Source organism: Chlamydomonas reinhardtii, chromosome 7 (assembly GCF_000002595.2).
Source record: "Chlamydomonas reinhardtii strain CC-503 cw92 mt+ chromosome 7, whole genome shotgun sequence".
Classification (NCBI taxonomy): domain Eukaryota; kingdom Viridiplantae; phylum Chlorophyta; class Chlorophyceae; order Chlamydomonadales; family Chlamydomonadaceae; genus Chlamydomonas; species Chlamydomonas reinhardtii.
In genome coordinates this window covers 6,366,968-6,393,062 of record NC_057010.1, presented here as the reverse complement: position 1 = coordinate 6,393,062, position 26,095 = coordinate 6,366,968, and the positions used below count along the sequence as shown (strand labels likewise).

The window sequence follows — 26,095 nt, the reverse complement described above, 5'->3', positions numbered from 1 at the left end:
ACGGTGTCATGCCCCTGGTTTATGTACAGGCTCAACTTGTGATGCATGGAACCCAGAGAATTAGCCTTGCCAAATAACTCGGGCCCTAGGAAATTAACGGAATCGGCGCCGGCCCATTCCGCCGCTCGCGAAGGCCCTGTATAGTCAGTTTGCGACCATTTACCTTCCTCTCTCTCGTGCTTTTTAGGCCGCTAGCTCAAAAAAATGGCCGTGGGTGTTAAGAAGCCGGCCGCCAAGGGCGCGGCGAAGAAGAAGGCCCTGGTCTTCACCATCGACTGCTCCAAGCCGGTGGAGGACAAGATTATGGACATCTCCTCGTTTGAGAAGTTCCTGATGGACAAGATCAAGGTGGACGGCAAGACCGGCGTGCTGGGCGACTCTATCAAGGTGGCCAAGGAGAAGACCAAGGTCACCGTGACTGCTGAGTCCCAGCTGAGCAAGCGCTACCTGAAGTACCTCACCAAGAAGTACCTGAAGAAGCACAACGTGCGCGACTGGCTGCGCGTCATTGCTTCCAACAAGGACCGCAACGTCTACGAGCTCCGGTACTTCAACATTGCCGACAACGAGGCTGAGGACGAGGAGTAAGCGGCCTGTAGCAAGCTGGAGTGGAGCTCTGGGCGTGGAACTGGCGGCCGCCGCATGCGATGCAGCTGAGTTGGCGGCTGGAGCTATGCGGCGAACGTTCAGTTCGCGCGTTTTGGACGGGCGTGCTGGCGCTGTGGAGCGTGTGCGGCCGGTGCAGCCGGGTGGTGAAGGGATTGTAACGAGAGAAATGTCCACACTATTGCCTCTCTATGTGCCTCATGGATGCAGCAGCGAATTCAGCAGTTGGGGCGGGAGGGCTGGCTTCGGCAGCCTGGAGCAGCCAAAGCAGTTGGTCAGCGCAGGCGAGCGGCCCCGGCGAGCAGGTCGGGTGAGTGGGGTTGTGGGGAGGCGTGGCTGTGGGCTTGTGGGGCGAGGCGGGAGGCTGCCTCACAGGCCCCGTCCGACTTGGGGGCTCGGGGATTGTGCTGGTGGTTGTACAGAGCGCGTGCGTGCAGTTGGAGTGCTCAACGTGGTGTGCTGTGGTGGTTTGCGGGCGTGTGGGTGGGTGGGCGGGCGGACAAGTTTAGGCGCCGGCAGGGACGGGTTGCACGGATGGGCACCTCAATGGGCTTCGGGTGCGCTTGCGCGGTGTTACGCGCCGCGCAGTGTGCAGATATGGCGTGCTTCGGCGGGGCGTGGGTCAGTTTGGGATTTGGAGGTTCGCCAGGCACTTGCAACCGACTGCGGGCGAAGCTTGTTGGCGGGCTAGTCCGGGGATGTGTTGGCGCTTTCACTGTGCAAATGCGCGGCCATTTCGCCGTTGGTTGGCGCGTGTGCGGTGGTGCAAGCGCAGGGTGAGCTCTCTCATCGCTCCACGGGCGTCGGCTGATGGGGGGGGCCATCGTGTCGCGGACTAGCTCTTCAACCCTACCTGATTAATTTCGTATGTGTACTTGCATCCCAGTTTGGGGCTTGGCCATTTGTAGCTGGCGTTTGTGTGGGTGTGTGGGGGGGCGAGGCTCGGGGCGCGTGTTACAAGTTTGCGCAGTTGTTGACGTGTTGTTGGTGCGTGGAGTGTGAATTGCGACGGATGTTGCGTGTTTCATGGTTTGCGTGGAGGCGGGGCGGGCGCCGGATTGGGGGTTGGGGGGTGGAGAGTCTACCGCAGCCAATGCAGCACACAGCAGCCAAAATGCAGCCTGCCTTGCCAAGGCTTCAGCTGGATTTGTTTATACAGCTCAGCATTTCAATCTCACTGCAAACATTATGCGAACCGCCATGCATTTAGCGCAGCCTCAGTGCCACACCAACTTGTACGCGCTGCCTAGTCGTCAGCTGGCACTGTTCAAGCCATGTCCTGTACGCGTCGCTAGCTCAAAATCGCTAAAACGTCAGCTGCGTGCGGTGTCCGGCCAGGTAAGCAGCAGTCGAGGCCGGAATACACAAAGAGATTCTGATGGATGATAATTTGCTGTTTCGTTGCTGCCCCAGGAACTGTATGAACTATCTGACCAAGCCCAGGATCTGGTACAAGGGCTTTTCGCTGCAGGGCAAAGCGCCGATGCGCTGGTGTCGCAGCAACTCACTGGTGCGTCGTGTGTGGCAGACGTCGCTGGGGCCAGCTCGCTAAAGCGCGCTTGGATTTTGAACACGCAGGTGTCACGCCGTTGACATACCTGGCAGTGCTGGGTGCGGGTCTGGTGACGAGCCTGTCGCCTTGCACGCTCAGCGTGTTGCCCCTGACCATCGGGTACATCGGCGGGTATAGCCAGGACGACAACGGCAATGGTGCCAGCAAGCCCAACCTGGGACTGCAGGTGAGCTATAAAAGCAGTTGCCAGTATCGGGTGGATGGGATGCACGGGTCCTGACAGCGCGCCAGGGGCATCACATAGTCTCAATGACTGGCCCTTCACTTGCAGGCCGTGTCGTTCTCGTTCGGCCTGGCCACCACGCTAGCGGTGCTGGGCGTGGTCAGCTCCTTCCTGGGCCGCGCCTACGGCCAGATCGGCAACGAGCTGCCCATCGCGGTGGGGCTGGTGGCGGTGCTGATGGGGCTGAACCTGCTGGAGGTGGTGCAGCTGCAGCTGCCCTCGCTGATGCCGGATGTGGACGTGCGCAAGGCCCCAGTGCCCCCAGCGCTGCAGGCGTACCTGGCGGGCGCCACATTCGCACTGGCGGCATCTCCGTGCAGGTGGGTGGGCGTATGAGCGGGCTTGGCTTGCATGTGCATTATGTGCGCGTGTGGCGCATGTGCGGGACTTGTAGCCCTTTCATCGTCAGCTTGAGCAGTGCTTACGTCTGAATGAGTCGCACTACGCCTCTCGCGACGCTTGCATTTCCCTCCATACATCCCAGTAACCACTAGCACCCCACCTGAGTCGCATCTAATTGTTATTTGTCATGGCGCAAGCGATCCGAACACTCCATTCCCCTCAACAGCACACCGGTTCTAGCCACGCTTCTGGCGTACGTGTCGTCCACCCGCGACCCGCTGGAAGGCGGCAGCCTGCTGCTGGCTTACACGTGCGGCTACGTGGCGCCCCTGCTGCTGGCGGCCTCGTTCACGGTGCGTGCGCTGAGGGAGAAGGCGCAGAGGGCAGAGATAGAGGACATAAGGATTGCAGGGTGGATGAGGCTGCTTCTTGGTTGAGAATTCGGGATGTGCGCTGGTGTCTGGGTTACACCTGATCGGCAGCGGTGCGTTAGTGGTGCGGCGGCATGAAGGTGGAGCTACGAGAAGGCGCAGTGTTACATGCAGGTACACATACAGCACGAATACACGCCCCCGTCTTGCGCCCCCTGTCTAGTCCCCGTTTCTTTCATTTTGCTCGCGTCCATATCGTTCCCTGCCCCCTCGTCCTGTCCCTTCTTTCCCTCAGGGCACTGTGAAGCAGCTCCTGGCTCTGCGGCAGTACTCGGCCTGGGTGACTCCGGCCAGCGGGGTACTGCTGGTGGCGGGAGGAACATACACGCTACTGTCGCGCCTGGTGCCCTCGTGAGCGACCCCCCTTGAAGTCGGATGTAGGCTGTGTCTGGGCGGGGTCGAGAGGTTATGGGCCGAGCCCAACCAGTAGGACGCAGGATGATGGAAAAGGTTGTCAACCGCAAGTAGCGCAGACGAAATGGACGATGAACACAGAGGGCTGACGAGGGCCGCCGCTGGCAAACTGCGTAGACGCTGGTCGACGTGATGGCTGGGCTGGCGGACGGCTGGCGGGTAGGCGCTGGAGGCACCGGAAAACACGCTGGGCCACAGAACCAACCTGGAGACACCGGCGCCCACCGATGTGTCAGTTGAAGGGCTCATCAAGCTTTGACTGGAATAGGTGTAGCTATTGCATGTTATGAATTCGGTGTGAGCTGAATTGGGCAGCTAGATGTCGAGTGTCAGGACCATTACCAGGGTCAGAATGGAGGCGGGGGGGTCGGGCTGGTGGACCGTGGTGGACACAAGACACGGCTCCCCGCAGTTTCCCTTGTTTGATCGTATACCACTGACGCAGCTCGGATCGCTTACCATGCATCACTCAATATTCCCTATCTGCACAACATTCTTGCTTCTTTGTGATTATACAAGAAACGCATTCTCGGCTTCAACTGGTCGGACGAGTCTTGGCCTTTCCAAACTGGGCGTCCGCGAGCGTCCAATCCATGAGAAAACGCTATTGATAGCTTACAAAGCATTCAGACTTTGTTTCATTTTGGCGCGGTCCTGGAGTGCAGCTGCAGACAGCGGAAGCCTTTTGCAAGTAGCTTGGGCCTCTACTGTTTATATCTGCTATACTTGATACTTGTGTTACATACTCGCACCCTCAGCCACGTCTGAAGGTAACGATTAGTAGGTACCCGCTGCCTGGTAGCGCCGCTGCCGACCCTGCGGGACAGGACCTGCTGGGGAACCTGCACCCGTCCAGTTACGTATCCCGCCCAACGCCTCGCACAGAGACAATCGTGACCACAACAGCCCAGGCGCCTTACCAGCCGGTGGCACTCAGAGCGTGGACGACTTGCCGCGGGTAGCAGGTAGCAGGTAGCGGACTCAGCAGGCAGGCAGCGGGCAGCATGTGCCGGGCGTTGTTCTGCTGCAATGCCTGGGACGTGGGCTTGAGAACTCGGTTCACAGCAGCCAAATGGTTCTACTGCGTTGGATTTTCGGCGACAGCTATCGCGGTAAGAGGTGATGCAAGGTACTACTTCACATTGCGCACCGCAACCTCTCGGCACGGCTGCATTGCACATCAACACGCACACGCCACGCACGCCGGCATGCACCCACGCTCAGGTGTGGTGTCTGAGGGACTACGGCGGCGGCTTCATGGCCAACAACATCAGCTCGTTCAGTGACTGCCTGTCGGTGAGCCGTGAGCGCCGGGGGCTGGGCTGGGGCGCGGTCGGGTACCTAGCCCCTGACTCCTGGTGACGGGCCAGTGCATAAGCCGAGCATTACGACGCGCATGATGAACGAAAACCGCCACCCAACACATGCCTCACCTTACTCCGGGCCTGATGCCTCAGGCTGACAACCAAGACGCCGTCGAGGAGTGCGCGGGCCAGCAGGTGTGTGGGTGACGGGTGGAGGTAGTGGTGGTGGTGGTGGTGGGGGTGTAGTGTGGGTGGCATTAGCGAACTGGGGGGCGCGCAGGCTAATCCTATCTGTCTGACAATGTGGCTGCGGGGCCATGTATAGTACAACTCAGCACCTTGCCTTGTCCATTTGGTGTCGCTCGCTCCTGCGCTCCGGCCTCAGGTGGCTCTGCGTGTGTCTCTGGCGAACCTGGTGTTCTTCGGGGCACACCTCCTGGCTTGCGTTGCCCTGACGAGGGTGGAGGACGTGCGGGTGAACCTACACGCAGGGCTGTGGGTGTGGCAGGTGCGCGGAGGGCAGGGGAGCTTATCGAGATGCACGTGATGAGGGCGGTGTTTCAGGGCATCGGGTCTGGTACCCATCCACCATAACCCCTCGCGCTTGCCCTGCGTCGTAGTGCCCGCCTGCCCACCTACCCCACCTCCCACTTGCAGGTGCTGTCCTGGCTGGGCCTGCTGGTCGGCTTCATGTGGTTGCCCAGCTCCATCTTGTACGGCTACGGCCAGTTTAGCCGCTACGCCAGTGGGCTGTTCCTGGTGCTGCAGCTCATACTGCTGGTCAACTTCGTGTACGAGGTGGGGGGGAGGGGTGGAGATAGCGGGGGCTCGGGTGGGGGGAGTGGGGAGTGGGTAGGGAACTATGGCAAGAACAGTGAAGCGCAATGGCCGTTAACCGTTCCTCCGGCTTTTGTAATAGTTTGCCCTTGCTGCGCATGGCCTTGCGCGGCCTTGCAGATCAACGAATGGCTTGTGGATACGGACAACAAGGCGGCCTGGGCGGTGCTCATTAGCGGGGCAGTGGCGGCCTTCTGCCTGGGACTGGTGAGCGCGGCGGGGGGGGGAGGGAGGTTGCCGGGACCTGCACGAGTGGGTCAGGGGCCCAAATGTTCACCGCCGGGTGCCGTGCACAGGAGGAAAGGGGCCTGTGCCGGTAGACCTCATGCGCATGTGGCCCATGCCTCAGGCTCTCAACGCCACTCACCTACCCCTCACCTCCTTCCCCCTGTTCAGGTCCTCACCGGCATAGACTACCACTTCTATGCGCCCCGCGCATCATGCTCCCTAGTGAGTGGTGTCCACGACTCGGGTTTTGGTGGTGATGGGCGCCTTGCGTTTGTGCATACTTGCCTCCCCACCGTGCTGGAGCATTCACTGTCCTCGCATACGGCGTACCGGCACGTGTACATGCACACTAGGTTTCGTGCTAAGTACGCGCCTCGTAAGCGCCCGGCGCTTTGACCTAAGAACGGAATCTGTGCTCCTTCCCGTGCTCGTCAAGAACCTTGCCTCACTCCCATGCCTCCCCCCATCCTCCAAGAACATCTTCTTCGTGACGTGGAACCTCATCATTGGTCTGGCGCTGGTGGGCGTCCTGTTCATCCCTGGCCGGGCGGCCTCCGCGGGCCTGCTCACCAGCGGCTGCGTGTGGCTCTACTGCTCCTACCTCATCTACTCAGCGCTGGCGTCCGAGCCCGTGCCCAGCGACTGCGCCCGGTCCGGCGGCGTGAGCGCGGGCTGGGTGGGTGTGGTCGCGTTCTTCATCGCTCTGGCTGCAGTCATGTACTCCACCTACTCGGCAGGTGGGTGCGCGGCGGGCCACAAGGGGGGGGGGGGAGTTGCATGTAATGCCAGGGGGCGCCTCCCCATGTGGGGGCGCCGCCTAACCGACCCGCCTCAGATGCATCATACGTACGCGGCCCGCCTAGACCTGCCTAGTCCTGCATGCAGCGTCTGCTGCGCGCTGTTGGCCGCTGCAGACACACGTCTGTCGCTACCTCACGACACACTGTTTCGGCTGTCACGCAGCCGTTCCCTCAACGCGCCGGTTGCCAAACGTCAACCCATCCCCCTCTTGCCTCCACCTCTACCCCCAGGTATCTCCAGCAAGGACATGTTCGGGGTCAAGGGCGGCGACGAGGCGGAGCTGCCCTACCGCCCAGACTTCTTCCACGTGGTGTTCTGCACGTGAGACCCCGCGGCAGCGTGCACCTGAACAGCCTGCACTGCTCCTGGCCGCCTCAGAACACCGAACATAAAGCCCGTCACCCCCCGGGCCCTGCACTGAACGCGTGCGTATCACGTTCCGCGCTCACTCCAATTGCGGTGTATCGCCAGCACGTGCTTCCTAGACTGATGCCCCTTGGGTTTTGCACGTCCGCGCACACACGCGCGCCCGCAGGAGCTCCGCCTACATCGCCATGCTGTTCACCAACTGGCAGGTGTCACACTTCTCGCCCGGCTTCACGCCCGACACGCGCTCCTCCTGGGGCTCCACCTGGGTCAAGGTGGCCAGCAGCTGGGCGTGTGCGCTGCTGTACGGCTGGTCGGTGGTGGCGCCGGCCATACTCAAGAATCGGGACTTTGGGCCGTCGGTGTGAGCAGGGGCATGCGCGCTAGGATTTGGTGTAGACGGCAGGAGCGGATTTAGCAACTCCAGGCAACTCAATAGGCAGGAGGCCTTGAATGCACCATAGAGTGACCCAATGGCCGGTGCTCACTACGTATCGTGAGTAGCATGGCTAAGGAACATGGCAATTGAATGAATTGATGGCGATGCCTTAGGTCTACCCTCGGGTGGAACTCAATACCCACTGCAGCCGGCATTCATAGTCGGCTAGCTGGATTCCGGTGTCCTGGCGTAACAATCTAGGGCGCCATAAGCAGGCGATAGCATTACAGCAGATACACGCAGGCGGTGCATTTGATAGCTCTGGGTTGAGTCTGGTATCTAGACGGGTACGCGATGGTGACATCGTGCTTTTGCTTCCCGTCGAGCTGTAACCACGAGGCTGCTGTCCTGCTGTCTGTGTCGCTGCCGCTGTGCCCGCATCGCGACCACCTACTGACCTACCGCCATCAGTCCTGAGATTTCACAGCTGGCGACATTCCAACTGTAACGTGCACTACCGGCATCCGCGCTCTGAATCTCTGATAGTTTACAACCGCCATCAGCCCAACAAGGCATGCGGCTATGCAGCCGCCTTCTTGCGGCTGCCCCTCGCCCCCGCCGTCCAGGGCAGCTGCGGCTGCTTTGTGCTGAGGGCGCCCAGCTGCCGCTCCACCGCCGCCAGTACCTCGGAGGAAGGCGGCGCCCCGTGCTTCTCCTGCAGTGGCAAGGAGGAGGGGGGTTGGCTCAGTCCCGTCATCCGTCCATTTAGGTCTGGCCACGCCTGCCAGCCTGTCTGCGCTACCCACCGCCCTTCGCGGCTCACCCGGATGTGGTGCGCGATGTTGTCGGGGCTGTAGCCCAGCACCCGCCCAATCAGCGCCTTGTAGTAGGGGGACTGGGCCTCCAGTGCGGCCTGGGGAGCGCGTTCAAAGAGGAAGCTTGCCAAGGAGACAGGGTGCGAGCCCCAACGCCGCGGCTCCGTGGGTGGACATGGCAGCTGGGCTAACGGGTTCAGGAACACGGCTCGGTATTACCACGAAAGCCCGCACGCACGCACCTGACATCCAAAGCCGGCCAGGTGTGCGCCCCACGACCTGAACGGCTCCTTGTCCGCACACAGCACCATGGTCAGTCCCGCGGATGACTTGCCGCCTGGACTGCTTGGGTCCGGCGCGGCGCTGGCGAATGACACCAGCTGCAGCTCCTTGCCAGGGCTGGCCAGCAGCTGGCGCAGCAGGCGCAGCACCAGCGGCTTGAAGGGGCCGTAGGGCGGCGCCGCGGCCGCCTGCTGCCAGCCCACGTGCAGCTGCAGCAGCACCACGCCGCGGCGCCCTGCGGCCAGGCACGCCAGCTCGGCGGCCGTGTAGAGCGCCAGCTGGTCGGGGGTCAGGGGCGGTTCGCCAGGGCCTAGGGACCGGCAGGGCGGGTGGGGTAGGTCGTTTGAGGTCTACAGCAACTGAGTGCTCTGCTATCAAACAAATTTGATCCGGCAGGTGTCATTCGTACACCACAACTGGCCCTTGACACTAATGCCCGGCGCTACGCGGCGCACGCAGGACGGCTTGCAACACTGGACGGCCCCCGCCGGCGTTACCGTATGCTGCAGCAGCAAGCACGGAGCTTACTGGTCCCGTGACAGCAGCCACCCTCCAAGCGGCTGGCGCACCTGACCCGTCACACCACAGACTGGGGTTGTCTGCCACCTGCTGCTGCAGCTCCTGCAGTCCACCCACACGCCGCACCGTCGTCACAGCACAGCCATCAAGCACCGCCCCCACAGGCGCAACGCGCCTGCCTGGGGCTGGCGGCGAGCTGGAGGCCGATGGCGCGGTCACGTCCACCGAGCCCGGTGCTGCAGGGGCAGCTCCCGCCGGAGGTCGCAGCAGCTGAGACGCCAGCGGCGCCCACGCCCGCAGCGCGGCAGTGTGTGGCTTGGGCGGTGTGGCCATCAGGGCCAACAGGGGGTCCCCGGCCGCAAGCGCGCCTGCAGCCGGGAGGGCAGTATTGAACAGGCGCGCAAGGGGAGGTGAAGCGCAACAGCAGCGGATACGGTACCAAACGTCATGAATTGCTGCTGAAGCCCGATTAGATCTCTTTACGAACATGCAGGGGCAATCCTGTAGGCCTAAACAAACGACGCGCACCTGACGTTGCCCGCAGCACCCACGCAGCCTGGCCCTCGTGCGCCTCCAGTTTGTATCGGGCGCCATTACATATGACATGGGGTGAGAAGTTGGCGGGGGCGCTGGCTCCTGCCACAGCCGCCACTGCGGGTGGTGGTGCAGGTGGGTGCCGTCCTGACCGCCGTGCCTGCTGCTGTTGCTGCTGGCGCTGACGTCCTTGTGCTGAGCTTCCACGGCCCCCACCTGCTCCCGTACCTGACACAGATGCAGTAACTGCCCCTGCCCCTGCGCCCGGCACCTCCACCTCCGCATATACGCTGCGGCCGTCTGCCAGGGTCAGCTCCAGAACGTCACCGTCATGCCACTGCGCCGGCGGCGAGTCAGCTGCTGCCCCTGCCGCCGGGGAGGAGCTGGTCTGCGCGTCGCCATCGCTGCTGGCGCCAGCGCCGATGACGCTGGGGCCGCTTGCCGACCAGCTGGCAGCTTCATGGTGCGTGTGCACAGGGCCGGAAGCAGCGCAGCCAGAACGCTGACGCAAGCTGCTTGCGCACTGCGGCCACGCGCTGACGGGGCAGACACGGCGGCTCGCCGCTTGCCTACCCGCCTGGCACACGACAGAGTTTGGTCTACAGCTGCCAGTCCACTGCCCTAGCAAGCATGATTGGCCATGCCTCCGGGTGAAGCCGCTCCTATCCATATGGGTCCTGGCTCTCGAGCAAGCCTAGCCGAGAATTGCGAGTCGTGCAAGTGCAGGTTTCGATTCGTCGAGGTCCCTTAATACTATTTGTAAGGACATCTGTACTGGTTAAATGACATAGGCAGTAGGGTAGAGTACTGCAGTTTACAGCAGAGGCAGCAGGCCCCAGCGCATGCCGCATACAATCGCAATGTCCGCCTTTCATTCCGCTTGTTGCTTATCGCTAAAGACGCATTAGCTTATTCGTGATTGTTGTCAGCTTAGCTGGTTTTGGACAAGGTTTGATCCTTTTCCCGCGCTGGGCACTGACACGACTTGACACGACTACTAACACGCTGCATACTATGCGTCTTTTGCATGGCCATTAAGATGTGACGCGCTGGGCAGCAAGTTTTGACCGGGCCCCCGAGCTTTAGTCTTTGCGCACCTTGTTACCGCACCTATTAGCTTTACTAGGCTCGTTATACAGCCGTGCGTCATGGCACTTCACAATTCAGCGAACGTCATGTATCTGGAGTCTTTCGTGGAGAGCACAGGCACGCTACCGACGGAGCTACAGCGTATTCTAAACACCATTAAAGCGCTAGATGAGAAGTGCAACGACCTGTCAGCTGAGGTGCAGGCCAACACCAGCGCGCTGGTCAGCCTGCCCCCAGCCTACCAGCAGCCCGGCCCCGAGTATGACGAGGTGCTCAACCGGGTGGCCGCCAGCCAGAAGCTGCTGTTGCAGTTCGCGGATGAAAAGGTGCAGCTGGCGCAGCAGGCGCACGACCTGCTTGAGATGCACGCACTGGAGCTGGAGCGCGTGACGGACGACCTGGAGAAGGAGTTGCGCAAGAACAACCCGGACGGCGGTCTGGACTACCTGCAGGACTTTACTCTGGACACGGGCCGCGGCAAGACGCCCCGACTGGACGAGTTCAACATGTCGCTGCAGCAGGAGCTATCGCTGCCGCCGCCGCCCGCGGCCGCGCCTGCTGCGGCGCCCAAGAAGGCGGCAGCGGCGGCCAACGTGGCCAGCAAGGGCAAGCGGCCGCGAGACGAGGACGGCGGCGGGGGAGGCGGGGCGCCCACCCCAGCCGGGCAGCAGGTTAAGAAGAAGGCGGCAGCGGCATCCATGCCGCTCAACTCACAGGTGCGAACGGAGTCTGTTGGCAGGGGTAGGGCGGAAACGGCGGGAGTGTGGGCGGCGCGGCAGCATTCTGAGTCAGCGTGACCGTGGGTTGCCAGCAAAAACAGGGATGGAAATCAGGGCACTGGCCTGGGGGTAACCCGCTATCATGATGTTAGTGCGGATGTATGGGGATGCCACTCATGCACATGCTCCACGCACCGTACGTCACAGCACTCGGGCTGCTACCGCCCACCACCTAGCACGAACTCTTACCCTGCCCTCTCACACCCCTCACATGGCCCGGCACCGCCTCTTGCTCAGCCATCCACATTCGAGGAGTACCAGATCGAGGCGCTGCCCGCCTACGAGGAGCCGGGGGCGGCGGCGGAGGCCAACAACCCAGTGCCCTTCATGCGCCCGCCGCCAGCAGGTGAGCGGCGAAGTGCGGATGGGGAATGACTGACTTGCTGAAGCGGTTATGGAGAGCAGCTGCGGCGGGCTGATCTGGTCTGTCCTGGCACTAGCTTTGGTGTGCATTGGTTTGAGCAGGGCCAACTCAGCGCTGGAGCGAACGTGGACCCACCTGCTCCGCTGCACTCGTTCGCTCGCGCTTCGTCACTCCTATCAGCTAGGCTCGCGCTGACCTCAACTGACGCTCCTCGCCCCTGCAACGCGCTCACCCGCCTCTTTTTTCCCAGGCTACAAGGCCTCCTCCAGTCGTCCCCAGGCCAGCACGGGCGGCAACGTGCGCTACCTGATGCTGGAGGACATTGGGGACGGGCTGGTGGGGCGGCACGCGGAGCTGTTCTGGCCAGATGACAACCTGTGGTACCTCATCGAGATCCAGGTGGGCAGGGGGTTTGGACTTGGACAGGGGGTTTGGACAATCCCAGTAAGAAACCGCAGACACGAAAAGGGGGGGTGTTACCATGTAGGATACCGGTAGGGATGCCGTCTACTCCGAAAGCCCACGCGTTGGGTTGCATTGCGCATGCTCACGCCCACGCGACAACCCGCCCTGCTCCTGTGCCGCGTTCGCAGGAGGTGTATGCAGCGCAGCGGGAGGCGCGAGTGTTATACAGCACAGGCGACTTTGAAACACTCAGCCTGGAGGAGACGGCCAGAGACATGCACATGGTTGGTCAGGGGGTTGCGACGGGGTGGTGGGTGGGTGGGTGGCTGGGTGGGTGTGTGGGTGTGTGTGTGGGTGGGTCGGGTGAATAGGAGTCATGAGGACGGCGTGGTGCAGCGACCCACGTCTGCATGGCGTCATGCTGCTTGTGATTTGTAGCGGCGTTCCCAGTTGCGCTGCTTTTTTGGTGGCTGCGCACCTTTCAAACTCCCACCGGCGAGCCTCTGCAACTGACGCGGGCTTCTGTCCGCGGCTGCAGGTGCTCATCCCGGACCAGCTGTACTGAAGACTGCGGCTGGAAAGCGACGGCGGAAAGCACTGTTGGGCGTAAATGATTTGTGGGGTGTTGGTGGTCAGGCTGAATCATCTCACACGTGTTGTCAGGGCCGGGGGCCAGGCAGGTGTGCCGGCCTACACGGCAGGTGCATGACAACGAGCGGCACGAGAGTGTAAGGGGACCAGGAGGCAGCAAGCTCGGCTGGGGCAATAGTGAGGAGCCAGATGGGGCAATGTATGTGTGCCCGTTCGGCCATGCCCATGCCAAACCCGTAGCTAAACGCCTCGTTGCCGGGGGGGGGCAGCCATCCAGCGTGGACGCTGCCACAAGCCAGACTCGTGTGATGTGTCTGCTGCTTTGCCGTCGTCTGGGGGCTAAGGATTACAGTTTACAAGTGAGTAAATCCTGAGGGGTTCAATGCCCTGGTTCTCCATTGTACCGTCGCTTATCGTTCATTCCTGGCCGTCGTCAGCAGCCAGAGTCATCATGCGTTATGTGACGACGTTCCTCTCCACTCTTCAGTCCTCCGAGCACGCCGGCGCGATGATTGCCGTGTGAAACCCGTCAGGGACATCCGTGATGACAAGCCCTGCAATGCGCCGCCAGCATACCGTACTACCAGCCTGCCAGCAAGCACTCGTCGGTACAGTTACTCGCGCGTTCGACCAGCCGCGCGCTCATGCCTTCCTGTTGCAACTTGATTGTTGAGTGTTGGGGTCTGGGAAAAGTCTCGTAACCTAATGTATGAGTACAATCCCCTAAGGCCGCCACAGGCTCATCGCAGCGGACCTGCCTACCAGCCACCTGCTCTATAGAGGCCTTATGGTACCGGTATCAGGCACGTGCACGTACTGCACTCTCGTGGACTCGTCTATAGCAAGTATCAGAACGCACAACCTGAAGCTTCCGTTACGCGCCCACTCCCTCCCGCGGACATGCAGCTCCGACGTTCCAACCCCGTGGAGCAATGCGACCTATGCACAGCACTCGCCCGCCCAAGGGTTTGCCACCTCGCCGACGCACGCCCACGAGTGCGGGCTATGAGTTCCCAACTAGACCATAGCGGGGCGCCTGTCGCTGCTGTGGCTGTGGCTGCTGCTGCGAGTCGCGCGCCTGTGTGGCGGGCGCAAGCGATGCCGTCACGGGCGCCGCCCCGAGTGGCCTCGCGGGCGGCAGGAAGGCAGTGGTCACGGTGGAGGTCGTGGCGCCACCCAGTCCCAGCGCCTCCGCCGCGGCCAATGAGGACTGCCGTGCTGGTCCCGCAGCCGGCGTGGATGTGAGAGGCGCAGCCTCGCTTTGCTTCTGCTGTTGTTGCTGCTGCAGCTCGCGCTCCTCCGCCATCCGGTTCATCGCCTCGTGCACCTGGCGAGCAGCAGGCGACAGCAACACATGGGTGATGGGGAAACGTTTGACCTTGGCAACATTTGACCTTGCCAACCCGTCACAGTCGTCAGTGGGCACGCTGGCTAGTCCACATAGACCAGCTCTGCTGTGTTCCCGCTCCATCCGTAACTGCCGCAGCAGCCCCCGCGGCCCCAGTCTCCGCACCTTGCGCTCCAGGTCCTTGGACACCTGGCTGTCCGTGCTGCTGGCGATGATGTCCCACGCCGTTTTGCTGGCGATGTCGTTCAGCTTGCTCCTACACGGAGTGCGAGGCGTGGGGCATCGTCACCACATGCACACGCCAGACCAAGGGGATGCAGTCGATTTTGTGTTGATCCCTCGAACGCAACACTACGGCCGCTGGCACACGGGTAAGAGTGCATAAGGCTGGCTGGTTCGCCCATCCCGTGCCCCAAGTCCCGACCTGCGTGTGTGCCTCTTCCACCCTCCAGCACGTCGGTCTAGCCCCCCCCCCCCCCCCCGCCAGCCAGTCCCCCCGTCCAGCGCGGCACTTACTTAAGCTCGCGGTTGAGGTCATCCAGGATTTGCTTTGTGTCCTTTGGCCGCTTGTCGCTGTTGGAGTTCAAGGTGACACTCTTCTCCACCTCCGCGAGCACGGCGGCCCGCAGGCTGGAGCTCTGCTTCAGCTCATTCCATACCTGCAGGCATCGCAGCGTTATGAGCCCGCTGACACTACATCATACAACCTGCCAGTCGCCCCTCCGCGCTCCAGCACTCACCGTCCTGCGAACATCGTCAAATGCGCCCGAGTCTATAACATACTTGACCACGCGGCCGCAGTCTTCCATTGTTAAGCTCATGTTTGTAGCCTTGTGATGGCAACGGGCTATCCTCTTGTAGTTCGCCGTGGGGTTTGTCGGAGCATTTGCGACTTCTATGCTCCCTGCCAATGTATTGCGAGGTTTGTACTCTATACAGAAGCTCCAAAGCTTGCACCAAGGGGCAGATTTATTGGGTTTCAAAACTTGCTCATCGCCGCAACCTGCAACGTGCCCGTCCACACTCGTCCACTCGCCCGCCACCTCCCGAAGCCCAGCCCGCAACCACCGGTCCCGCCAAGCAGGTCCCATGAGCCGTTCCCTCAATGCTTCATGCACATAGTCCGGGGCAACGGTTTTCCTAAAGCCCACAGCTAGAAGAATATCCAGCCGGAGCGAGAAGCGACTTCGCGCGTCCATGGAGAATTGGCTGTTGTGAGGCATGGCCCCACCACCACCACCACCAGCAGCAGCAGCAGCAGCAGCAGCAGCAGCAGCAGCAGCAGCGGCAGCGGCAGCGGCGCGGGGCCCGGCGGCGGCGCAGGGCCTGGGCCCAGCAGTTGCGGCGTGCATGTGCGTAGCGGAGGGGGCGAGCAAGGCCACGTGGAGGACAGCGCGGCGTTGCCCAAGAAGCGGCGCCGGCGCGCAGGTTGAGGCCGGCCGGTGTCTGGTTAGCGGTCTTTGCTGGCGAGCATAGCACCGCACAGTATGTGGTAGGCCGCAGCAGTGAGGAATGTTGTGGCTAGAGGAGTTCCTGCTGTTTGGTTGATTGCTGGCTGTGCTTTGAAATGCGTAAATGCGTGCTTGTGCTTGGCAGCGGGACGCGGCTGGACGCATGGCGGGCCGGGCCTGTACGAACTGACCCTAAGTATATCCGGGAGATAAAGTAGACGCTTGCGGCCTCAGGTAAGAGATTTCTTGTCCTCAAGCCCACACAAAAAAACACTGCTACCGCACGACGTCTGCTGGCCCAGTGCTGCCCGATGCCATCCGCAACGTGCACGCGCCTCTCGTACAGTCGGAGTCCCAGGCAGTGCAACGCTACACAGCGCAGAGGCTTCAGTGCCTTAGTGAACACTAACCAGGGTCAGCGGGCACTGGGGCGACTTGGGGGCCAGCAGGAGTGGGGCAATGCCTTGGGGTTGTGGTCTTTGCCGTAGTACTGCCCCCTCCCTAAAAGCCTGCGCTAACTTGAAAACATGTATTCACCTCATTCGCACAGAGCTTACCGACATGGTGTCCACCGGCACCTTTGTGGTGTTCTGGTTCGTGGCGGTGGCGCTGCTGTGGCGTCGTGGGTGGCGGGAGTCGTGACGGCAGTGGACCCGCACCCACATCCCACACCGTTCCTCAACTCACTTTCTCTTGATAATGCCGATAAACTTGCCGCTGGACAACACGCTCAATGTCCGCCGTCTCGATCACTCGGCCCTCCCTGGGGCAAACCCGCCAAAATCACGCCTGGGTTAATCCGCTGGGCCAACCTAGTGATGTACCAGAGGGTGCTTGCCACCACCTCGCCTAGCGGGATGCGGTGGCCTGCGCAGGTGTGGACCCCCTCGCGATGGGCGGTACGTCCAGGCTCCCGTTCTTATGTGGCATGCGTCAATTACTGACACATATAGTGTTCATTGCGAGTACCGTATTACACGGACATACCGGCACACAGATGAGGTCACGGCACCATTGCATCAGGTACGGTATGGCTGCCATGCATTAATGATTTATTGATAAGGGCGATTCATCAAGCACCATTGGTCGCTACTCGCCACCATCGCCACCAAGTATCTCCAAAGCAAACGCTAAATTTACGGTGGCTAACATTGATAACGCTTTGCAGCGCCACGAGCCTGCACATCGTCACCACACACGTCACCACAGGTCAGAATCCTTCCATAGTTACAAAGGGGCAAATTCAATAACTAATTGTATGCAGCGGCAACCAGACATCCGTCGCACTACGGATTATCATTACCAAGCACCAAATGCCTTGCTTAATACCACATCCACAAGGTCACACTGCGCTCAAGTGCCACTACCCTGCACTACCCCTCCGAGACCCCGACTTGTGTTGTCCCCTCGACTACGGTAGTTGCATGGCGCTGCTCGCAGCTGACCGGCATCACCGCCGCCCTGCATGCACCTGCTGTTGCCGTGCTGCCCCCGCGCCGCCCGCCGCGCCGCCACCACCCTTCAGCTGACTGGATACCAGTGGCGGCGAGGTGTCGCCGCCTGCGCCTCGTGCCGCCACCAGGCTGGCGCCCCCGCCCGAGATGCCGTTGATGAGCAGACCGCTGCCTGCCACGCCCATCAGCGACACCGAGCCTGAGTGCGGGTAGCTGCTGCTGTCCACTGACACCGTCAGGCGGTTGTGCTGCACCTGCAACTGGCTGGGGCTGGGCGCGGGCAGCATGCCGGGCGAGCCCACGGAGCTGCGAGCCGCGCGGCCAGCCAGCCGCACGGGCGAGGCGCCGCCGTGAGCGGACGGCCCCACGACGCCACTGGACAGCGAAATGAGCGCCCCCAGCGGCCCCTCCACACCGCCTGAGACGCTCCCACCCACCAGGCTGGAGCGCCGCGCCCGCTGCCCCGAGGCCGCCGCCGCCATCGCGCCCTGCCCCAGGTTGGCGCGGGAGGCCAGGCCGGGGCTGGCCGGGCCGCCCAGTGCACTGCTGGCGGCCCCCGCGTGCGAGGCCCGCAGCGGCTGGCCCTGACCCTGAGCCTGCTGCTGCTGCTGCTGCTGCTGCTGCTGCTGCTGCTGTGCCACCAAGCCGTGCGGGCGCTGCATGAAGGGGTCGGAGGCAGTGCGGCTCACGCCCACAACTCCCGCCGCCAGACCGCCGACCCCCGCGCCAGCCCGCAGTGCTGCCACCGCAGCGGCCTGCGCGCCCAGCCCCGGCGGTCCCGTGGCGCTGCGGCTCGGGGAGCCGGCAATGGGTGGCAGAAGCCAGGAGGGGTCCTTGTGTGCGGCCGCCGCTGCCGCCCCGACGGCGCCGGGCGCGGTGACGTTGCGGGGATCGGGCAGTGCGGAGGCCATGGTGGCGGCGCCGGTCGGCGGGTGGTACGCGGCATGGTTGTAGTGGGACTGCGGATGGTGGTGGGTGGGTTGCGCCGCGGTGCGCTGCTGGGTGAGTGGCGGCTGCGGCTGACGCGGCATCGCCCATTGCTGCTGGTAGCCAGCCACCACAGGCGCAGCGCCCCCCAGGTGGCCCGTGGGACTGGCCTGGGGTGAGGACAGGACGTCCAGCGCCTCGCCCGGACCCGCTCCCGGACCTTGCGCCTGTCCAGTGGCCGACACGCGGGGCTGCGGCTGGTGGCGGGCGGCTGCGGTGCCGGTCAGGCCGCCCACCGCGTCGTCGCCTGTTGCCATGTGCGTGCCGGGCAGCGGCGGCAGCGGCAACGGCGAGCTGGGCGCGGCGCCGTCCGACTGCCGCGGCAGCCGGACCTGAGCCAGCAGCGGGTCCGGCATGCCCGCTGGCGATAGCGCCTGCAGTGTGCCGCCCACGCCGCTGTCACTGGGCCGCGGTGAGCGCATCAGAGCTGCCGCGCCCGAGCCACTGGCCCTTGGTGACGCGGCCGCTGCCAGCGGCTCCAGGTGCACTCCCGCCAGGCTGCTGCTGGAGTAGCCGCTCGCACGCGGACCCAGAGGCCCCGAGCTGCTGCCGCCGCTCACCAGCGCAGCACCCGCGGCCGCAGCGGCACTGGCTGCAGCCGCCGCCCAGTCAGCTGACACCAGTCCCGAGTCGTCAAGGCCATCACCACCGCCGCCAGCTGCCGCCGCCATGAGGCCAGCCTCTGCCTCCGCGCGAATCGCGGACGGCGTGAGCGCCTTGGGATGGCCCCCGGCTCCGGACCCGGACACCCGGTCCGCACCCGGGCTGCCCGCGCCCGCCCGCAGCCGGCCCACACGCTGTGGCTGCGGCCCTGTCGGCGCGGCAGTGCCCAGCACCGCGCGCCGGGACGCCCCACTCGCTGCCAGCGCGCCGGTGCTGGCGGGCAGGCCACCGCCACCGGCTAGGTTGCCTGTGCTGCCGCCCGCGCCGCTGAGCCGGTGCGGCGGGGCCAGCGGCTCTCCCAGACCCAGGCGCGCCACGGCCAGTGCGCCGCTGCGGCCCAGCACGGGCGCCGCCGCCGCCGCAAGCGCCCCCGCAATGACGTGCCTCATGGCCGCGGTGTCGGACGACATGGACAGCGCCGATGTGCGGCCGCCACGGCGAGGGGCCGGGGCACGTGCAGCGGCCTCGCCACGTGCCGGCGGGCGTGGCGCCTTGGGTGCGCTGGGTACATGAGGCCCCGTCGCCGCGCCCGCTGCTGCTGCTCCCGCGGCCGCCATGGCACCTGCAGTGCCTACCGCTACCTGTGCCTGCTCCTGTGTAGCACCAGCTGTTGCTGAAGCCCCAGGGTCCGCTCCACCCTCCTCGCCCTGGAAATCCTCATCCGCTTCGCAGGTGTCCTCCTGGCCCTCTTGGTCCTGCTCGCCCAAGCCACCCAGGAACGCCTCCGCCAGCGCCGCGGCCATCTCCACCACCTCCTCCGCCTCCGCCACAGCCTGGTCCGCATCCTCGGGCCGCAGCAGCCCCTGAAGAGCCGCCTCACCGCCCTCGCCGTCCGCATCCTCCTCCCTGTCCTCCTCACCATCCGCTTCCTCCCACTCGCCGTCATCCCCCTCCTCGTCGCCCTCCTCGCCCTCGGGCAGCGGCTCGGGCTGCATGTCGTCGAAGTTGCCGCCCTCCTCCTCATCGCCCTGGTCCTCATCCTCGCCCTCAGCCGCGGCGTACCGGCCAGCAGCGGCCCGCGGCACGCCCTCCGTCCAGCCCTCCTCGCCCTCGCCGCCCGCACCCTCGCCGCCCTCCTGCAGCGCACTGCCGCCACCCATGTCGCTGCCGCGTTCGCTGCCGCCGCGGCCGAGGCTGCCCTCCTGCGGGTCCCCCTTGAGAGACACCAGGCGTTTGAAAATCTGCGCCGAGCGGGCTGCGCTGGAGCTCGCCCGCACCAGGCCTCGCCCGCTGTTGGCGCTGCCGGTGCGGCGTGAGGCGCTGCGGCTCAGCCCGCCTGCGAGTGCACTGTCGCCGCCGGCCGACGAGCCCCTGTCCGCCTGCTCGCGGCCGTCCCCCTCCCACTGCGAGTCTGCACCGCCCGCGCTGTCCAATGCCGACCTGCAGTGAGAGGGGAGTCCTGAGTGCCGGTCTCGCACACGCGCAGGGATGACCGCCTACACATGCTGCCCCCTCCCCTGCCGCCTCAGTCCAAGCCCCATACCCCCTCCCGCGCTCACACACCGCACCTGGAGCCAGAGGGAGCACCTGAAACATCCCGGCTGCTGCGCCGGGCTTCACCGGCCGCCGCAGCCGCCCCCCGAGGGCCGGCAGGAGCCTTGGGCGGCCGGCGGCCGGCGGGCGGGTTCGGCCCCACGCCCGGGCCCCCGCCCCCTCCCGGCTGCGGCTTGACCGTCCGGTCCAGGTCTCGGGCTGTGCGGTTCCATTCCATGAGTGGGCGCTAGTTCATGAGCAGGTCGAAAAGGAACGAGGATGCAAAATCGATACAGAAACTCCGCGGGCTCTCCTTTGAAAGGAGGGTACATTCCCTCACCCTAGCCGCGCTGTGCCCTCTGCCCTGGTAGCACCCTAGCCCCTGTGCATCCGCCTGTACTCACGTGCGGATGAGCCGAAGCCGCCCACCCGCGCCCGCCTGCTGAGGCTCTTGCGCAGGCGTGTGAGCTGCAGCTTGTTGCGCGCGTCCCTCATGGCCTTGTAGGCGGCGGCACTCAGCATGGCCTGCACGGGCGGGGGCGACCGCATGAGCGCAGCGGAGTGGTAAGGTTCATCCAAGTTTACGCATCGCCCGCGGCAGTGCCGCACCCACGCCCAGGACCTGCCATGGGCAGGCCCCATCCTGAGTGGGCGAAGTTGCCCTCAACCAGTCAACCCCAGCCCGAGGCACGCGCACGTGGCCACGCGCCCAGCACAGGTAGGACGCAGCATGCGGCAAGTGACTGGTGGCGGTGCGGGGGAGCGCAGACCAGCAGCCGCTAGGGCTGCGCGGGGGCAGCCAGCTGACGCATGGGACGAGCGTAGCAGAAATGCCCAAAAACCCCATTGCGATTCGGGTTGCCAGCAGATATGTGGACGGACTCCGCCCAGCCTTGCTTCACTTCCTGATCATCTTCCTGATGATACCATGCACTTATTGCAGATCGCCCTTTGGCTAGGTAGTGAGGGTCGCTTTCGTTGTGTGTCTTTTTGCCTGTTGCGGCCGTTCTGAGGCGCCGCAGTAACTCCTTGCATACGGGAGCAACCACAGCGCTCGGAGCAGCTGCCGCCCCACATGCCCCCTCCCGCGTCCCTCCCACCCCCTGCGCCTCAACCCCCCCCCACCTGCACGTCCGGCGACACCAGGCTGTCCAGCCGAGCCTTCTCCTCCTTGCGCTGCCCGATGAAGGAGCGCCAGGAGCGCTGCGGCGGGTGGTGCATGACATACATACTGTGTGTTTAGGGTAAGCGGACGGGTGTGCGGGCTGCAGCCGCGTGGGGCATGTGGTGACCAGCAATCAGTGCCCCTTCACGCCGACTCAACACACGCCCCAGCCTCCACCCGCTCCAGCTTTCCCTCGCCCCCCCCCCCTTACCTGGATGATGCGCGCGGCGTGGTGCAGGTGCAGCTCGGCGATGGCGTGCTGGCGGCGCTCCTCGGCCTTCTTGGCCGCCAGGATCTCCTCCCACACCTTGATGTCGGACACCAGGTGTACCGCGGACACGATCTGGCTGCTGGTCAGCCGCGTGTCGCCATCGTCAGCAGGGCGAGGAGGCGGCGCAGGCGGCTGGGCAGCCTTGGCAGCGGGCGCCGCAGTGGGCGAGTCGGTGGCTGCAGGCGACTGCAGGGCGGCAGTGGCAGGTCAGGTCGTGATCACGACGCGGTATCATCAAGCAACTTATGTCCATGTGCGCCTGGACTTGGTCCCTACGTCTCTGTACCTGCCCCGCCTGTACGACCCCCCCCCCTCCACCATCCAGCTGCCGCTCCAAGCCCCTTGTCAACCCGCGCCCCACCTCCCCACTTCCCAATCTCCCCTACTCCCCCCTGCCCCTCACCAGTCCCGGCCTCATGGCAAAGTCCATGTCCAACGACTCCACCGGCAGTCCCTCAGCCCGCTGCCGCTGGCGCTGTGGGGAGCAACACAGCGGCCATAGGAAGGTATGGTGTGCGGCCGAGGAAAATGGACATAGGGACGAGCGTTAAGGCGGTGCACGGTATGTCAGCAGCGCAGCCGCGGCCCCCCTCCACACATCCCCATTTTTTGGGCTTGGTATCGGAGTACCAGCATAGACCGTGACTTGTGCCGAGCCGGGGCGATGTGCGGACAATAATACAGTTTGGCTATGAGATTCCCAGTGACCCAGCTGGACATGCCCTACTCACTACCCACACAGCCACCACAACATGGCCGAGACTGAACGTCATTTCCGGCGCGCTTGCCCCGCACTGTCGTTATTGAGCGGGCTTTCTGATGATTATGGGACTTGAATCGTCGGGCTCGGGCACATAACACCCCCACCTCGCATACACAGTCCGGCAGGGCCCGCGCACCTGCAGTCGGTCGTCAATGGCCATTTGGTGGCTGAGCGGGTCCAGCGCCTTCACCACACAGCCGCTCCAGCGCTCAGTGACGCGGTTGAGCTCACGCAGGTGCTGCGCGATGTAGGCGGGCAGGTCGTCCTGAGGGCAGTGCGGAGGGTGGAGGGGGGGTTGTATATACCAGCCCAAACTAACCAAGCTAACACGAGCGGAGCACAGGTAGAGGCGTTAGTTGCAAGTGATAGTACTATGGGATAGGGGATGAAGGGAGGGCCTGGTTCACAGTCGGAGCAGCTAGCCCACTCAATGTACGGCGGCACATGCTCCTCCTGCTCTGCTCCGGTCCGGTATGAGTCCTGCATAACCCTGTGGGTGGCGCACCACCCATTATCCACTAGCCACCGCCCATTAGCTAGCTACAAGCCACTACTCGATAGCCATCACCCACTACCCAGCACCCATTACGACACCACCGCTATCCCACTAGCCACAACGCACGCCGCCGTGCGCCTTCCATTTTACAGCTGCAACCCACTGCCCCGCCCGCTGACCCACCTCGTCCTCGGGAGGCGGGTGCGCCTCGATGCTGCACGCGAGCGGGTGCATACGGCACAGGTCAGGGAGTGCGCAAACGTCCATACCTTCGGAGCCTCAGGCCTCTCGTCCGCCCATCCCCTCGCCTTCCCCGTCTACTCCGCCTCCCTCCCCCCAACCAGCAGAGAGTAGGTGCTCCAGTGCGGGTGCGGGTGCGGGGGGCCTCGGCGGACTCACTACTCGGCCGTGAACTTCCTGGCCATCTCGCCCTGCAGCCACGAGGCCAGGAGGGCGAGGAAGTGAGAAGTGGAGGTGGAGGTGCGGGTGGCGGTCCAGGGGGGACAGGGCAGGGCAGGGCGTGGGACACGGCGCCCGAGGCGGTTGCCTATCGGGGGACGTTCAGAGCCCCCCGGTATGCATTGTGTGGCCCTGTGTGGTACTTTGCGGCCCAAGCCGCCATCAGGACCACCGGGCGTCAGGCACCGAGCTTTGAGAGCGCCTAGATATGTGGTCTTGGTGCCGCGTGGGCGCCTATGGGTGCCGCCAAACCAGCCTCACTACGACACCGCCCCACTCTCGGCCAATCTCCGCCCACCTGCCAGTACGTGGCTGTGAGGTAGGGCGCGAGGGCCTTGCGCAGTCGGTTCCGCATGGACTCCTTGGGCTCCAGCACACGAACGCCCTGAGGCTTGGCCTTCCGCGGCGGTCGGGCCAGAATCCGCGGCACCAGCGCACTGGGGCCACTCCTCTCCACGGTGTCGTCCGGTCCGCCCCCCGCGCCGGGCTGCCCCGACTCTACCCCCGCCGACTGTGGCTCCCCGGCAGCTCCAGAAGATGCTGGCTCCTCCATTTGCTGCTCGTTTTGTTCAGGGTCTGGCGATGGCGTGGCCTCTGAAGAGCTTTCTTGTACAGCCATCAGTAGTTTACGACAAGCTCAATAATGGTGAGCATGGCAGGGTGGAAGCAATTTACATAGAAACTTCGCGCTGAAGAGTTGTCGGGACAAGGTCGCGTATGTCCTGTTTCGCCAGCAAGAATGTATTTATCTATAGCAGTTTAGGGTAGTAGGGCAAAGGAAGAACAAAACGCGTCTAATCGCTGCTTCGATGAACGTGGGGAGAAGCGAGGCAGTTCTCTGGCTTCCAGCGGGACGCCAATGATGTCTCGTGCTTGTATTTTATCGCAACCTAGAATGGACCGTTCAAGAGTGCGTGGGCAGCTGTAGACGGTGACACGAACACACACCCACTTCGCCTATCCGAGCTCACCATTTACCCCATGGGCTCCTTGTCCCGCTCAATCTTGGCCGCCCTGGCCACCCGGTGCTGCTCCCACCCGCTCTCGCTTGGCCGCCTTCTTGGCCGCCGTCGCCACGACGGACCACGACCGGTGCGCACACATCCTTGCTGGAAATGCCATTCAGTTACCACCCGCGCAGTGACACCCCTGCACTCGCACATCATCATCAGCCCCGCCATCGGCCCGGCCTGAGGCTGCTGCATGGTCTCATTCACCACCACCAGGGTGCGCACCTCCCGCGCCACACCCCGCACCGATGCTGCAGCTGCCATCGCCGCGGCCGTGGCTGCAGCCGCAGCTGCTGCCACCGCTCCCTCCTGACTCCTGTGCCATCTGGGGCGGCTGCCGGTGCATGCAACCTGCAGCTGCAGCAGCGCTACGAGAAGGTGAGACACTGAGACAGCGAACCAGTAAGGCTGGAAAGGCTGCAGCGGCGGCTTGGCCCCGCCCGGTGCCCCTAGTGCCTGTGGTTGCGCCTGCGCCTGCGACTTAGCCCTGCTTTCCCTCCTTAGCGGAGTGCTGTCGAAATGCGAACGCGAATGTGCGCGACACGAAGAGAAGTTGTAGTCGCTAGCACGCATAGAAGGCCGGTTAGCAGGAGGCGGTCACAGCAGACATGTTACCTCATCCAGACGGTAAACGCCACGGGCAATAGAGGAGCGCCGCCGACCCATCACTGATATAACCAGGTTGCGATGGCTAGGCTGTCGGACGGCTGGCGGGCTGGCGCGGAGCGGAGCTGCGGGGCGCGCGGCATCCGAAACCAACCTGGAAAACACCAGCGCCACCGTCGTCCAGCAGCACATGTGAGGGAGGGAGTGAGTGGAAGCGTAAGAAACCGGGAAGGAAGCAGCGGGCCAGACAGGAAGCAAAACAGCACAGCAAGTAACCGCGGGCTGGGCGGCTGGCTGTCGCTGCGGTTGGGGCTGGCGCGGGCTGGAACGGAACTATGGAGGCGGAGTGGACGGAGCGGAAAGCAAGTATGTAAATGGGGAGGAATGAATACGTGTGGCAATGCAAGTACTGGAATCGGGGAGGCCGCGTAATAGTGATGACAGCGCGATGGCTGCATGGCTCATCCCGGCGGTACTGCACGTGGCATGGGCCATGTGGGCATGAATGCAGAGAGCTACGTGGGCTTGGCTGCAGTCTGGTACGCAGGCAACACGCAGCAAGGCACCATAATAAACCCCGCAAACAGGACAAACAGGACAAACCACACCCTTCTGCGACATGCAATGCGAAGGGCGCACATGCACAGGGCGCGTCAGCTGTACGCCGATATGGGGCGTCACGGGCATCCAAGTGCAACACCAGCACTGTAAACTCCGAGCTCGCAGCCCCTCACCTTTTTCTTTTTAGCGCGGCTCGTCCGCATCCCCTGGCGTAGGCCACAAGTTTTACGGCTGGGCTCCTCGCAATCGCAGGCGAGCTGGCGGGTCGCCGACGCCCGCTGCAGGACTTCACCCCGACTGCCCCGGCGCTAGCGCCCAGCCCCAGCGCCCGCGCCGCCTGCTGCTTGTAAGCCTGCACCAGCGCGGCGCGTGCCGCCGCCCACTGCCGGCGTCCCGCCGCATCCCCAGCTGCCTCCAGCACCAGCCAGCACCGCCTCCAGGCCCAGGCCCAGGCCCAGGCCCAGGGTGTCCCGCGCATTGTGCAGGAACCCGCGCTAATGTATATG

The 26,095-nt window shown here is 63.8% G+C and overlaps 8 protein-coding genes across 9 annotated transcripts; 5 read left to right on the top strand and 3 right to left on the bottom strand.

Moving 5' to 3' along the window:
* The first annotated feature begins 98 nt into the window (after positions 1-98).
* Positions 99-1,704, top strand: CHLRE_07g357850v5 (ribosomal protein L22). Its single transcript, XM_001703627.2, has one exon. The coding sequence runs from the start codon at positions 205-207 to the stop codon at positions 586-588; it is 384 nt and encodes a 127-aa protein (XP_001703679.1). The 5' UTR covers positions 99-204; the 3' UTR covers positions 589-1,704.
* Positions 1,705-1,758: 54 nt separating this feature from the next.
* Positions 1,759-4,072, top strand: CHLRE_07g357800v5 (uncharacterized protein). The gene is made up of 6 exons (XM_001703626.2): positions 1,759-1,944; positions 2,020-2,116; positions 2,185-2,345; positions 2,451-2,722; positions 2,971-3,097; positions 3,411-4,072. Exons 1-6 carry the CDS (start codon positions 1,807-1,809, stop codon positions 3,528-3,530), a joined length of 915 nt encoding a protein of 304 aa, XP_001703678.2. The 5' UTR covers positions 1,759-1,806; the 3' UTR covers positions 3,531-4,072.
* Positions 4,073-4,118: 46 nt separating this feature from the next.
* On the top strand, positions 4,119-8,024 carry CHLRE_07g357750v5 (uncharacterized protein). Of its 2 annotated transcripts, none has more exons than XM_043064693.1 (11): positions 4,119-4,359; positions 4,475-4,701; positions 4,814-4,885; positions 5,047-5,088; positions 5,279-5,401; positions 5,551-5,691; positions 5,851-5,937; positions 6,127-6,180; positions 6,434-6,695; positions 6,990-7,080; positions 7,295-8,024. In XM_043064693.1, exons 2-11 carry the CDS (start codon positions 4,594-4,596, stop codon positions 7,491-7,493), a joined length of 1,179 nt encoding a protein of 392 aa, XP_042923260.1. In that variant the 5' UTR covers positions 4,119-4,359; positions 4,475-4,593; the 3' UTR covers positions 7,494-8,024. The 2 variants fall into 2 exon arrangements, with proteins under 2 accessions (XP_042923260.1, XP_001703677.1); XM_001703625.2 differs by having other exon boundaries at positions 7,295-7,908.
* CHLRE_07g357700v5 (uncharacterized protein) lies at positions 7,917-10,418 on the bottom strand. Its single transcript, XM_043064692.1, has 5 exons — positions 9,649-10,418; positions 9,171-9,488; positions 8,562-8,911; positions 8,328-8,417; positions 7,917-8,219 (listed from the first exon to the last, which is right to left on the bottom strand). Exons 1-5 carry the CDS (start codon positions 10,322-10,324, stop codon positions 8,085-8,087), a joined length of 1,569 nt encoding a protein of 522 aa, XP_042923261.1. The 5' UTR covers positions 10,325-10,418; the 3' UTR covers positions 7,917-8,084.
* A 150-nt stretch (positions 10,419-10,568) lies between these two features.
* CHLRE_07g357650v5 (uncharacterized protein) lies at positions 10,569-13,144 on the top strand. The gene is made up of 5 exons (XM_043064691.1): positions 10,569-11,459; positions 11,760-11,868; positions 12,137-12,285; positions 12,480-12,575; positions 12,830-13,144. The coding sequence occupies exons 1-5, from the start codon at positions 10,803-10,805 to the stop codon at positions 12,854-12,856; spliced, it is 1,038 nt and encodes a 345-aa protein (XP_042923259.1). The 5' UTR covers positions 10,569-10,802; the 3' UTR covers positions 12,857-13,144.
* A 2-nt stretch (positions 13,145-13,146) lies between these two features.
* On the bottom strand, positions 13,147-15,160 carry CHLRE_07g357600v5 (uncharacterized protein). The gene is made up of 4 exons (XM_001703610.2): positions 14,971-15,160; positions 14,747-14,889; positions 14,396-14,486; positions 13,147-14,209 (listed from the first exon to the last, which is right to left on the bottom strand). The coding sequence occupies exons 1-4, from the start codon at positions 15,049-15,051 to the stop codon at positions 13,886-13,888; spliced, it is 639 nt and encodes a 212-aa protein (XP_001703662.2). The 5' UTR covers positions 15,052-15,160; the 3' UTR covers positions 13,147-13,885.
* A 198-nt stretch (positions 15,161-15,358) lies between these two features.
* Positions 15,359-15,904, top strand: CHLRE_07g357576v5 (uncharacterized protein). Its single transcript, XM_043064690.1, has one exon. The coding sequence runs from the start codon at positions 15,452-15,454 to the stop codon at positions 15,704-15,706; it is 255 nt and encodes an 84-aa protein (XP_042923258.1). The 5' UTR covers positions 15,359-15,451; the 3' UTR covers positions 15,707-15,904.
* A 7-nt stretch (positions 15,905-15,911) lies between these two features.
* CHLRE_07g357550v5 (uncharacterized protein) lies at positions 15,912-24,308 on the bottom strand. Its single transcript, XM_043064689.1, has 10 exons — positions 23,711-24,308; positions 23,353-23,384; positions 23,137-23,167; positions 22,594-22,722; positions 22,098-22,169; positions 21,635-21,880; positions 21,384-21,461; positions 20,663-20,783; positions 20,294-20,477; positions 15,912-20,165 (listed from the first exon to the last, which is right to left on the bottom strand). The coding sequence occupies exons 1-10, from the start codon at positions 23,963-23,965 to the stop codon at positions 17,132-17,134; spliced, it is 4,182 nt and encodes a 1,393-aa protein (XP_042923257.1). The 5' UTR covers positions 23,966-24,308; the 3' UTR covers positions 15,912-17,131.
* Positions 24,309-26,095: the final 1,787 nt, after the last annotated feature.